The sequence below is a fragment of the Lissotriton vulgaris genome, chromosome 5 (assembly GCF_964263255.1).
Source record: "Lissotriton vulgaris chromosome 5, aLisVul1.2, whole genome shotgun sequence".
Classification (NCBI taxonomy): domain Eukaryota; kingdom Metazoa; phylum Chordata; class Amphibia; order Caudata; family Salamandridae; genus Lissotriton; species Lissotriton vulgaris.
The window spans coordinates 723,166,480-723,180,182 of NC_141693.1; the positions used below are offsets into that span (position 1 = coordinate 723,166,480).

At 48.5% G+C, this 13,703-nt stretch overlaps 1 protein-coding gene across 1 annotated transcript in view; it reads left to right on the forward strand.

The window, feature by feature from the left end:
• Nucleotides 1–314: 314 nt before the first annotated feature.
• Nucleotides 315–13,703, forward strand: part of KIFBP (kinesin family binding protein) — a 606,159-nt gene continuing 592,770 nt past the window's right edge. Inside the window, exon 1 of the mRNA XM_086922159.1 lies at nucleotides 315–774. Coding sequence (XP_086778285.1) covers nucleotides 394–774 — 381 coding nt within the window. The 5' untranslated portion in view covers nucleotides 315–393. The remainder of the gene's footprint in view (nucleotides 775–13,703) is intronic.

The following is a 13,703-nucleotide window of genomic DNA, read 5'->3' on the forward strand; positions in this document are numbered from 1 at the left end:
GATCTAGAGTGCGCATGAAAACCGGTTACAAGAGGCAGTATTCATAGCCGTTCTATTGAAAATCGTCGGCCATGTTACGTGTGGGTGGTCTCACGAAAGATGTACAACAGAGAAGGAAACAAATTGTGAACAACATACCCCGGTAACGTGCGTTCATATAAAGAACTATTTGTTGGATTTCCCCACTCGGTGGAGTTATGTGCAGGCTAACATTGAGATGGCTGCTGCAAAACCAGCAGTACGTTTGGAAGGATGCTTTCGTTTTTCATCCCTCTTCTATGTTTACATTGGAGCAGTGACTCTTCCCCTTTTAGTCCATCTTCTACTTATTTGCCAGCAGTGACGAATGAAAGGCTGTTGTTGTCGGGTCCCAAACACAAGAAGAGATTGAAGATGGAATCTGGCAGTCTAATAAAAAACCTACGTGATAAATATCAACGCTCCCTGCTTCTGTCCGAAGAGGAGTCGAAAAAGGACCCCGACACCGATCCTTACCGTTCTAAATATAGCGCCCGAGAGTTGCTCAACGAGATCAAGGGGCATATGGGGCAGCTGGATGTGGGCAGGGAAGAACAGGCGAACGGCCCTGATCCTGTAGACTCCTCCGCCGGAATTTTGATTATACGGCTTGCTGTGATAGAACTGCAGCTAGGGGTTAATCACACTGAGACTGAGGAATTGTCAGCTGGTGAGGAGCACTTGGTAAACAGTTTGCGACTGTTGGAACCATACCGACTGAGTCAGGAGTGTGTATCGGCTTATGTGCAAGCCCAGGTGAGGAGGCTGGACACATCTACATTTAATAAGGGTAGGAGGGCTTTAAGTGAAATGCTAAAAGTGGGGGCCTTTGAAAGGGGCGTGGCCTATGCAATTAAGGGTTTGGTTTCTTGTGTGAATGACATAGCGTGCCACCCGGCTGGTATTTTATTTCCTCGCTGAGCTTTCTGTTATTGCATCCTCTTCTAAAGCAACAACTTTACCTACATGTAAAACCAGCCAGAGTTTTTTTCTTCTTTCAATGGTTTTTAGATGTTGAAGATAAATGAGTAACCACAATAATTTTGTTGTAAATAATATTTAAAACGTTTTAATTCTGAGTATTAAACATTACGGAGGCGGTGGAAAAGCTAGTGGTCGTTAGAATATCCCAGTCACTCCTGTAATGCTCTCTCTATGTTAAACAATGAAGGCAGGGCTTTAAGTGGGATCAAAAAACTGTGGGGCATATTATCAAGAGAAGTATTGCCGCTTTATAAGCACATCGCTGAAAAATTGTGATTTTTCCATCGCACTATTAACAAGGACTCGTTAACAAGCATCAGCGCTTGTTACCTTGAGTTAGCAGCCGTTTTTTTGACACTTTGCATGTCAGCGATATTTATCGCTAATGACATGCAAAGTGGGCGTTCCTTCATACAACTCCATGACAAGCACTCACTAATACAGCTTTGAGATATTAACAGGGCTGCACCGGATTCGTGATGCGAGAATGAAAGCCACACTAAGCCCCCTTTATGGCAGGTTTTTAACTCCAGCTAAAAATGCGATTTAGCCATCTTTTATATGGGAGGTGGATTGCAAGGCTAAGTCAAAACCTGCCTATTAGCAAGGTTCTCAGTATGCAGGAAAATTATTACTTGTTCTCTCACGATAAAGCTTGTTCTCACGGCTATGGCTGGATTTCATGTCGCCTTGGAGCAAAGCGTTGTTAAAACTGCGCTACCACTGGGATGAAATCCAGCGATAGCCAGGCGATAATAAAAAACGCGCTAAGCGCGCTTTGCGATAATTATCGCAATCTGAGCATATTTTTATTGGGATTTAAAGGTGACAATGACAGAGTACACTTGGATATCGCACATTGTATTGCAATACTCTCCATTATTATATGGTACAGTGCTACTTAGACACAAAATTATTGATAAGATGGTGCACACCCTTGTTGTTTTTATCGGACTATTTCAAGTTGCTTAAACAGTTTTTTAGGTTGGGTGCTCCTTCAGGTGGCGTGTCCGTCCTTAACACGTCAGTTTTAAATGTAACAAGAAAGTGTTACCATCAGATTGATCATAGCATCCCTGATCTTGGGCACACCTTTGTGTTCTTGTAAATCAAGACTCCTTGTTGATTTCATCAAAATTAGGATTTATTTCTTAAAGTTCATTAATAAATTTATCATCATTTATCCATGGAGTTAATTCCACTCATATCGAACTTATGGCTGTTCCATTATGCTCCAATGCATTTCGGGCTTGTTTGCCCTTCATCTGGGAGCTCTAAAATGAAAAATATAACTGTAAGCCACATGGCTAAGCCATCATAATATACAATACATTAGTCAGTCGTCTAAGGAAACATTGTTTAAATACAGGAAAGCATTTAAATCACAGTCAACCAAAAGTACACAGAAAACCATGTGTTGAACCATATATCAAAAACTTGATGTGATCTTAGGAATGTTAGGAGTATATTGGTGAGTGATGGGGGTGCTGAGGAATCTAGTATCAACATGCAGGGATCGATTTACTAAATATATGCGTGTTAGCGCAGGTGTTCAACATCTATGCCATGATAAAAGTGCTCAGCATGCGCGGTAATAAAACTGAATTTATAGTCGTCTCCCAGTGGGTTACTCAATAAAAGAAGGATCGGTGTATCTTAAATGAGGGTATAGAGCTTACGATAGGTCGATCTTCTTTAGGCGTGTTCTGCAAAGAAAACACAGAAATTGTAAATGTCCGCCTTTGGTGTGGGCTCAAAAGATAATTCGTACAGGTTCGATCGGCGAAACCGCATGGTAACTTACCGAAAAAAGTGTCGGCCTGCGGCATGATAGGGGAAACAGTCTCATTCGGTGCTGTAAGTGAGCGGGTGTTGGCATTTGATAAAGAGCGCGTTCAACACTGTGAAAATAAAAGGCGGACTTCCTATTATCGTCGGCCATCTTAGTCTAGTGTGTGACTAGTGTGTAATCGTCATTAAAGAAGGACAAGTATAACCCTAAGTGTGGCAGCCATGTTTGAAGGGGAAACGAAAACTCCGTAAACCTGTGTATGTGTGACTTGGTTAGGTAATAACGGAATAACCTAAATCATGTACAGATAATCCAAACAACTTAATAACACATTGTATATATCATGCTGGATATGTATCCAGTGCAAAACCATTACACTTGAGGGACTTCGTATCAGACATCATTTAGCCCTTAGAGGTATCTTCAAATGAAGCATGCAAATTCAAGGCAGTCATTTAATCCAAACGGCTTCATAGTCTGTAATTTAAAAATCCATGCCATCTCTCGCTGTAATAAGTACTTGTTATTGTCCATGCTTTCTCTCTTTTTAACAGTTTCCAAAATCATATCACATGTGGTGTTTACTTGCAACTTGATATTATAACCTTTCGTTGGGTGGGTCACTGTATTGCCGCTGATGATGTTATGACAATTATTGCAGTTCAGGCAGGGTTTTGTGCCCTTTGTTTGTTGTGATTTTGGGGTATTTTTGTTTAGTATTTCTTTGATGTTAGCATTCCTGGTGTGTGCAAATATCGGAGGATTCTCGAACATATTGCCAAAGTCAGGTTCTGTGCTTAATATCGGCCAGTATTTTAAAATGATTTTCTTGTACGTCGCACTCATAGTGGAGAATTTTGATACCAGGACCATTATTTGTTCTTTAGGTTTGTGTGTTCTAGCAAGAAGTTGTTCTCTCTGGATCAAAGATGTTCGTGTTTTGGCTTGTTCAATTAGACAGCTCGGGTATCCTCTGTCTAAGAATCTCTTACCCATTTCCTCTAGTCGGTCCTGAGTTAGTGTGTCATTTGATACTATTCTTTTAACTCGCATCATTTGGGAAAATGGTAGATGATTTTTCAGTGATAATTGGTGGAAACTGCTGTAGTGCAGGGTATTGTTCCTGTCTGTCTTTTTCCGGTATAAATCAGTTTCAAAGCCAGATGCTGTAAGGGTAATTTTGACATCAAGGAAAGTAATGGTGTTGACATCGATTTCCCAAGTGAATTGTATACGATCGTTGGTCTCATTCAATGATTTGAGTGATTCTTGTAGTTAGGTCTCGCCTGTCGATGCGCATGCGCATCGAGCAAGCGAGACTATGGGGGCCTATCCACTCTTTGTCCAACTTGCAAGGAATCGTGGCGATTCCTTGCAGTGCCCGTGACTTTTAAGCTCAATGCGCATGCGCATTGAGCTTAAAAGCGCGTGCACATCAGTTCCCTCATCCGCACGTCGCATTTCTCCTCCCCCCTCGCCCCCTCCCCTGCCCGCCGTGTCGCATTTCTCCTCCCCCCTCCCCTTATCTGTCTTCCCTTCGTCTGTTCCCTCTCCCCGCTCCGCCCCCTCCCCTGCCCGCTGTGTCGCATTTCTCCTCCCCCCTCCCCTTATCTGGCCTTCCCTCCGTCTGTTCCCTCTCCCCGCTCCGCCCCCTCCCCTGCCCGCCGTGTCGAATTTTTTTTTACATTTTCAATGACTTTTTCAAACCACTGAATTGTGCCAGGAATATCATAATCTTTTTATTAACAGCTGTAGGTTTTTGCAATTATCTAAAAATGTCAAGTTGCTATTTTGATGTGCACTCGTTGGCAATGGGTAATCACAATTATGTGTGCTCACTATTTACAATTCTTAACTATTTCCAAAGCACAGTGGTTTGCAGACACGTCCTTGTTTCCTAAATTCAGCCCCTCACAGTAATTTCTCCAAACTCCCTACTCTCCGGCGACATCATGCAGACAAACCAGTGTTCACGCTTCCGGCGTAGGGATTCCCTTCAAGTAAACAACTGCTCCACCTCTGCCGGCTGTCCTCCTTCGGTTGAACTCTGGCAAGACATGCGGTAAGAGACTCCGACCATTCTTTTTGGCAATTATATCGAGCACTGGTGTGTTTCGAATTTAATGTTGTCCCAAACGCTTGTCACATTTAGCGTGATTCCTTTTTTCAGGCAGCCTCGAGCTTTTTTAATTGTTTTTTCAAGCCGTTAGACTCGGCGGGAGCTCGCTGTATCAGATTAACATAGACCTCTGCAGCTAACAGCTATGTTGATTATTGTGACCGGTTCTTGCAACCCGCACCCCTGAGGCATTTTGACATTTGATTTTGGTCTGTACTTTTTACCTACGGGATTCCTGCACAAACAAGGACACTGCCCACCGAAGGTCTGCTGCCATTTAATTAATTCCGCTTAACACGGACCTGTTCTTAGACACATTTTCGATAATGGTTAGAGGCCACAACACATATATACGGATTTTTCTTTCCTCTAATACAATGTACATTTAAGGTGGCCTTCTCAACCCACAAGGTCATCCTCTGTTTTACTTGAATTTAATCTTATTGGGTATATCTCGGTATTTGCAAGTGTCTGACAACGTTGCTTCATACCAGGGTTTTAGCTGTGTCGGTCAGGGGGTTTGCTGCAGAGGCAGTCTTCTGAGGAACTGCCTCAGTTGTGTGATCCTGGGCAACTCGCTCTGTATCACTGCGTTCAGATCGGCATTCATCAAAGTGAAGCAAACCAAAGCCAGTGCCTACCATTGTGTGAAAATAGGACAGTGTGTAATCTTATTTCAAGCAAAAGTCATACATCTCAGGATGCGCTCACAATCCCTAAGTTATCACAAATTCAACACCCTGCAAGTGGAATGTGTTAATTTGTGTGCGTGTGAATTCGAGATCCTACATTTTTAATTAAATAGTGGAAAGTATGAGGTCCTAGAACAATGCCCTCGAGGGACCCCTCTGCCACACCCTGAAAACGCCCATTATTTTTTGTGCACACATGTTGGTTCTATGAGAGCAGTTACTTCACAGCCTTAAGGCCACACTCCATGTGACATCCCTTTTATGCACCATATGAACATGACCTGCACTTGCTTAATTCTTAGATGTTTGTATTTAGCCCCTATGCAGAGGGTTGAGGCGATGAGAAAGGTCACGTGCCCAGTAGATGTCCCAAGATCGTGAAGACAGGTTGTCTTTTATTCTGAACCCTCTCAGATGTATGCATGACCTTAACATATGCATGTTCTTTCATATGCCTGGCCCTAAGATGTCCTCAGACATGCCTGACCATAACATACTGTGAACAGAATATGAATGTACTTACATATTTTCTCAGAGATGTCAGATGCTCTTGGGTGGTGTGCCTGCATGTACGCAAGAGCGTGTGTTGCACTGGTGTTGCCAATAGGTCTCGCAGTAGGAAAGTTGGAGCTATTGGTTTTGTAAATGACAAAGCCCTTTATGTTTTTAAAATTAAAACAAAAATAAAAGGCATTGCTATTTGCAATTGTAATAGCTCCAACTTTCCTACTGCGAGACCTATTGGCAACCCTTCACCCTCAACCTCTCACTCACCCTCACTCACCCTCAACACCTAAGCCTCACCCTCACTCACCCTCACCCTCACTCACCCTCAACCCCTCACACTCACTCACCCTCACCCTCACTCACCCTCAACTCCTCACCCTCACTCACCCTCGCCCTCACCCTCACTCACCCTCACCCACACTCACCCTCCCTCAACCCCTCACCCTCACTCACCCTCAACCCCTCACCCACACCCTCAAACCTTCACCCTCAACCCCTCACTCACCCTCACTCTCACTCACCCTCACTCAGCCTCAACTACTCTCACTCACCCTCAACCCCTCACCCTAACTCACCCTCACCCTCACTCACCCTCAACACCTCACTCACCCTCACCCTCACTCACCCTCAACACCTCACCCTCAACCTCAACCCCTCACCCTCACTCACCCTCGCCCTCACTCACCCTCACTCTCACTCACCCTCAACCCCTCACCCTCACTCACCCTCACTCACCCTCACTCACCCTCAACCCCTCACCCTCACTCACCCACCCTCACCCACCCTCACCCTCACTCACCCTCAACCCCTCACCCTCACACAGTGCAATAGGTCTCAGACCATTTCAGTTAGAGCTTTAAGAAATGTTTATGGCTTTTTTATTTGTAATTCTTTAGCATTGGCTACAGGAAACAAAAATGCTAAACATTTACAAAAAAAACCCATAAACAATTCTAAAAGCACTAACTCTAATGGTGCGAGACCTATTGCATTTCCAATGCTTGTTTTTCTTTGGTGTTCGTCCAAACTATGAATACGTCATCAATATAACGTACATATAATTTCAAGTTGTTAATCCAGTTCGGGTTGTCATAGTTATTCATTTCCCCATATTGTCCCATAAATATGTTAGCGTACATGGGTGCAGCACAATTCCCCATTGAAGTGCCGGATAGTTGTAGATAACTTGCATTGTCATATTCAAAATAACTCTGGTAGAGTGTAAAGATCATGAGATCCATCAGACAATAGGTTACGAAGAAGGAATAAACCCTTTAACCAACAAACGGACACATCTTCATCCGGCAGCGACATGTCGAATAGACCAACAAAAAGAGTGATCCCTCCTACCCAAAATCTTACAGACACAGAACAATCTACTCCACAAACAAGTAGCACAATGACACCGGTGCCTTTTTTAGGCCAAGGCCAAGGAGAGAGAGACGACCCCGGAGGGGCATTGGAAACGGAAAAAGAAAAAGGTCACCCCAGTACCAGGAGTACAGTACCGAAGAAAGACAAGAAGAAAAACCCTTAGTGATCAACATTTCTAAAACCAACCTAAAACCACAAGAAATGAAACTATTGTCTCGAGGCACTTCATTTATCCCCACCACTGGAACCAACCAATTAGAACTGGAAGTCAGTACTTTTAGGTTTAAAGTATTTTATTAGAAAGGTACAGCAGCAAGGAAAACAACCATACAAAGAGTCAGTGCTCACGCCAGGGGGCGTCCCAAGAACAAAGTTCGAATGTCCCAGCCCCGGAAGGCTGCTCTAGTATCCAACTCCATGTGTGGAGATGTGCAAGAGAGTCCAAAGTGCTGCTCCCTAACTGGTCTGTACCCTTCTGGAATAAACAGTTCCCCAACAACTTCCCCCTTCCCCCTCCCCACCCCGTCCAGTGCTGTGTAGTATCAAATCTCTGTATCATCTTGGTCCTCCACTCCCTCTCCCCCGTCCCCCGCAGGCACACTCAGATCCCCCCCAATCGGATAGGGCGCTACAATGGTGGTGTCAGCCTCATGAGTCTCAAGTATCGTGGGCATGTAATTTCTTTGAATTCCGTGGCTAGTAGTGCATGAAAAGGTTGCCATAATTCCTCGAAGCTATCCACTTCCCCCGCCAGTGTGAGTGAGAGCTTTTCCATTCCCAGAACATGCCACAGCCTGTGTAGCCAACCTGTAAGTGAGGGAGTGGTTGGCGTGCGCCAGTGTATCAGGATATTCTGAACAGCTGAACCCAGCATGATTGCAATCTGCCTCCCCCTTCGAGATTTTAGCGGGTACATTAAGCCATTGGGGAGACCTAGCAGAACATACGCTGGAAAACGGGGCAGTTCAATCCCAAAGCACTTATCTATCTCATCGACCACCCCTGACCAGTATGCCTGTATTAACGGACAGTCCCACAGAACATGTGTTAATGTGCCCACCTGCCCACAATTGCGCCAGCATCTGTCGTCTAGGAGTCGGTTCATTTCGTGTAAGCGTTCCGGGGTATGGTACCAATAAGTGGAGACCTTGGTGAAGGTTTCAGTGAGGCCTACATGGTAAGCTGAATGACGCGCCCGGTACGAGATTTGTTCCCATTCCTTGTTACTAAGTGTTCTCCCTAATTCTTTGTTCCAGCGTTCCCTCCCAGGAATATAGAGATGGGAGGGCGGGGGCTGTAGCATCTTATAGAGGTCGGTTATGAGTTTTGTGTCTGAGGTGCGTGTCACTAGCCACCGTTCATACGGTGACAGTTTCCTGTCTGCCGTTTCCCTAACCTGTGGCTGTAGAGCCCAGTGTCGGACCTGCCAGTATCTCATGCGGTCGGTTTCACCCATCTGATAAGTGTCTTTAAAGCTCTGAAATGGAATAATCCCTTCTTCCGTGTACATGTGAAAAAGAGCTCTGCAGCCCTGTACTCTCCAGTGTGAGAAGGCCCCAGTTTCCGTCCCCGGTGTGAAGTCTGGATTGTCTACAATAGGCGTGAATGGAGATGGGAAAGTGGTGAGATCAAATGTTCGATTAGTAGCGTCCCACACTCTCAGCGGGACCCTCGTTATGTAGGAGGCGTAGAGATTCGGGGGGGCGGTGCGGCCGGCGGAGAAATGGTATTTCTTGTAAGAGGCGCCCGGCTACAGCTTGATCTTGGAAGAGCCAGTGTTTGTCCGACTCCCACCTACTCCATTCTACCAAATACCTCAATTGGGACGCCTGGAAATATTTGCGCAGGTCTAGGACCCCGAGTCCCCCCGATTCCGGCGCCAGAGTCGTAAGGGCACGGCGCATACGGGGTTTGCGACCCTGCCACACAAAGCGGGACACTTCAGTTTGCATCCGCTGAATCCATCCCCTCGGGGGCTGTAAGGGCAGTGCTCGGAATAAGTATAGAATTTGGGGTAAGATTGTCATTTTAACAGCTGCAACCCTGCCAAGCCAGGAGATTGTCCCTTTGTTCCACCTCCCCATTTCTTCCTTAACCTTCTTACTCATCCCCTCATAGTTGACGGAGACCATCCCTTGCAACGTGGGCAATCCCCAAGTATTGCACCTGTTCTCGCGACCACCGGAGAGGGAAAAGCCCTTGTAAGTCGCGTCTTGTTGTGGGTGCTAGGGAGATATCTAGGGCTGTGGATTTCGCCACGTTCATTCGAAATCCTGCTACCCCCTCAAAGGCCTTGAGTTCCGCCAAACTTGCGGGCAAGGCTCGCCTAGGGTTCTCCAGCGTGAAAATGACATCGTCCGCGTAGAGGCTGATTGTGTGGGTGTAACCTCCCATCCGCACTCCAGTCACCTCAGGGTTCTGTCGTACCCGTTGAGCAAAGGGCTCCATGTAGAGCGCGAAGAGGAGAGGAGAGAGGGGGCACCCCTGTCTTGTACCACGTTCAATATTAAACCGCTGCGACCCGCAGCCATTCACCCGCACCACCGCCGATGGGAATCTATAGCAGTTGAACACCATTCGCCGAAATTTCTCGCCCATTCCCAACCGTGCCATCACTCGTTCAAGATAGGGCCAATGCACTCGGTCAAGCGCTTTCTCAGCATCGACCGACAGCAACATCCTCTCCCCCGGAATGCGTGAGGCTTTTTCCAAAACGTGCACTATTCTTTTCGTATTGTCCACGGTCTGTCTCCCCGGCACAAAGCCAGATTGGTCTGGCTCAATTAAGCCAGGGAGGTACCGTCTCGATGCCAGGATCCCTGTGTAAATCTTCAGATCCACGTTCAGGAGGGAGATTGGTCTATAAGAGCCGCACTGGGTCCTGTCCTTCCCTGGCTTGGGTATTACCGACACCGTCGCCTGCAAGAGGTCGGGAGGGATAGCCCCGGGATCGTAGAAGGAGTTAAACAGCCTAGTCAAAATCGGCGCCAGCTCCGAGCTAAACGTTCTGTAGAAAAGAGTGGTGTAACCATCCGGGCCTGGGGCTTTTCCACGCTTGAGTCGGGAAATTGCTGCAACTACCTCCTCAATCCTTATCTCCCTCTCCAAGTAGACTGCTTGATCCGGGGTCAGGGACGAGAGAGGCACTGAGTCTAAGTAACCCTCCGGGTCCTCCATCTGCGCATCCTCCGCCGCATATAGGTCAGCATAGAACCGGCGGAAGGTCTCAGCTATATCAGCGTCATCCGTAAGCCGTCGCCCCGCTTCCCCCTCTATTTCTTTCACCTGGCGACTCTGATGTACCGCTCTCAGTTTGGCTGCCAGTAGGCGGCCACATCAATCCCCCCCTGTGTAATAGGCATGCCTTAAACGCAACGCGGCATACTCAGCCCTGTCTAAGTCTAATGATGACAGGAGTTTCCTGGCCGCTTTTAGCTGCTTCCATACCCTGGGAGCCCCAGTGCGGCGGTGGACCTGTTCCAATTCCTTGACCTTCTGCGTGAGCTCTTCCCGCTTTAGTTTCCTATCCCTATTGTCTGCCGCCGAAATCGCTATGAATTCTCCCCGTAACACTGCCTTAAGAGCGCACCATTGAGTCGACAACAGGGTGTCGGAGTTAGAGTTATGCAGCTGGAAGTCTTTAATCGAGTCAGTTATACGCTGTACCACCGTTTTTTTATGCAAGAGTGTGTCCCGCAGCCGCCAGACACCACGCCACGCACCATGCAATGGGAGAAGAAAGGTACCCGAGACCGGCGCGTGGTCCGATAGAGAGATGACCCCTATTTCCGATGCTGTGGCCATGTCCCGAACCGGTCTGGAGACCAGTAAGTGGTCCAGTCTGGCGTATGTCTTGTGTGCATGCGAGTAATAAGAGAAATCTGTATCCTGCGGGTGAAGCCCTCGCCACAGGTCGTGCATGTCCAAGTCAGTTAACTGAGTTTTCAGTGCGTGTGACAGCTCCCCAGTTTGCGGGTGTCTCTGCGCAGATCTGTCTGCGGAGGAGTCAAAGACCACGTTAATGTCCCCCCCCAGTATTATGTGCCTATCAGGTGACGCTGTAACGTCCTCCAGTGCTGTGCGTAAGAATCTATCCTGCTGCTCATTCGGGCCATAGATCGTCCCCACCGTGAACAGCAGTGTGCCCAATTTAAGTCGGTAGGCCAGCAGTCTGCCTCTCTGCTCCGCATATTTGTGCAACACTTCCTCTTTAAAAGATTTGGACAAAAGGATAGCCACCCCAGCTGTTTTGGTCGTGTTAGATGAAAAGAACTGTGTAGGGAAGTGGCGGGACCGTAGTCTATGACAGTCACCAGCTAGTAGGTGGGTTTCTTGAAGCAGACAAATGTCGGCTTGCGAGCCTTCTAACAGAGACAGTATTGCTCTCCTCTTTGTTGGATTATTTAACCCCTTGACATTCAGGGTCACCACCTTCAATTCCGCCATAGTGTGTCAGGGTTATCTGTCTCATGCGTGACACCTGTGATGAGTGGTAACCAGATGATAGTCAAGTTAGCTCGTTTGCTGAGATAGTCATGAGCGAAAGCTCCGAATGCCCTGGACAGGGTAACCCCAACCCTCCCCCCCCCTAACACTCCCCTTCCCAACACCCCAACACTCCCCCCCCCCCCCTTCCATTCTCTCAACACAGGCCCCCGTCTCCCTCCCCCCCCCCCCTCGAAACTCCCCAACAATTACTGAAAGCAGTCCCGGGCAGGCCTGAGCGGACCAGCCCGTGGTGTGTTACCTTAGTGGACGTCCAGCCACCCGTGCCAGCGCCGTCGCTCCCTCCCCCCCTCCCCAAGCCAGCAGCAGCAGTGATGCCAAGACGAGCTCCCCCCGGAGCACTTTTAAGCGGTTAAGGCCACTTCCTCTGCACTACCCAACTCCTCGGAAGCTGTTCGGACTGCGTTCTCCATTCCGGCCCGGATGGTAGGTGACCCTGGCCTACGAGACACCCCATGAGTCCTTCTCCAGGCAACTCTTTGCCATCCTCCATCAGTCGCACGTCTTCTCCGCGGCGTGGTTGAATCCTCCTCCTCCGTGGTGATGCCCAATACTTCGCAGGTATCCTGCAGGGATCGCAACTGGTGTGTCTCCCCATGCCACTTAAAGATAATACGGAAGGGGTGACCCCACGAGTAGGGCGTTTCATGCTGCCTGAGGAAGTCAGTCACTATCTTAAATGCCTTACGCTTTTGGAGCGTGATTGTGGAGAGGTCCTGGTACAGCGCCACAGGGTGCCCTCGAAAGGTGAAGGAACGCTCTTTCCGTGCCTCCGACATTATCCTTTCCTTCAGCGGGAAGTCTGGGAGGAATGCCAAAATGTCTGGTGGGGGGCCATTCGCCCGTCTGGGAGGCCCCACCCTGTGAGCTCTGTCAATCCTGATGGGAAAATCAGCCCCTTCCCCTAGAACAGCTCGAAAGAGTTCCTGTAGATACTTGACTATGTCCGGGTTCTCCTCCAAGGATGGCACTCCCCGGACCCTTATGTTGTTCCTTCGTGACCTGTTTTCTAAGTCCTCGTTATGCAATTGGAGGTCTAGTTGTTGTTCCCTGAGAGTCAGCACCTCCTGCTGCAGAAAAGTGATTTCCTCGTCCTGTCGTTGTGTGGAGCTCTCCACTGTGGCCACTCGCTCTCCCAGGCCGTCCACTTCCCTGCGTATTTCCCGCACCTCACCTGCAACTTCCTGTTTCAGGGCTTGGAAGTCCTCCCTCAGCGTGCCAAAGAGAGATTCAAGAAACGATCTGGTGACCGGGGGCTCAGCCGCAGCACCAGAGTGTGAGCTTCCGGCTGCTCCTGGTGAGGAGGGTGCTTTGTCACCTTTACTTTGAGATCTGCTGAGCATCTCTGGCAATGTTCCACCGGTGCGTTTACCGCCCCTCTGACCGGCCATGGTGCAGGCCCACCACAGATTCGCGCGTCTCGCGCCGCCTGGGGTCCCCTTGATCGGCGCCTCTTCCGGTTCCTGCCGCCGGTCCGGGGTGAAAGCTGGTCCGTGTTACCCCCAGAGGCCGCTGATGGGTCCGCTCGTTCACCGCTCCACAGCCCTAGGCTGGGGCTCCCCGTCCCCTGTGTAGCACCGGCTCCAAGCTCAGCACCCCTAGGGCGGCTAGTAGTGCAAAGCCCCTGATGCAGATCCGGCTCCTAGGTCAGGTCCTTGGCGGAGTCCTAGGGTCCCGGCGGGGATTCCCCCAGTGGGCCACCCCGCTGCGC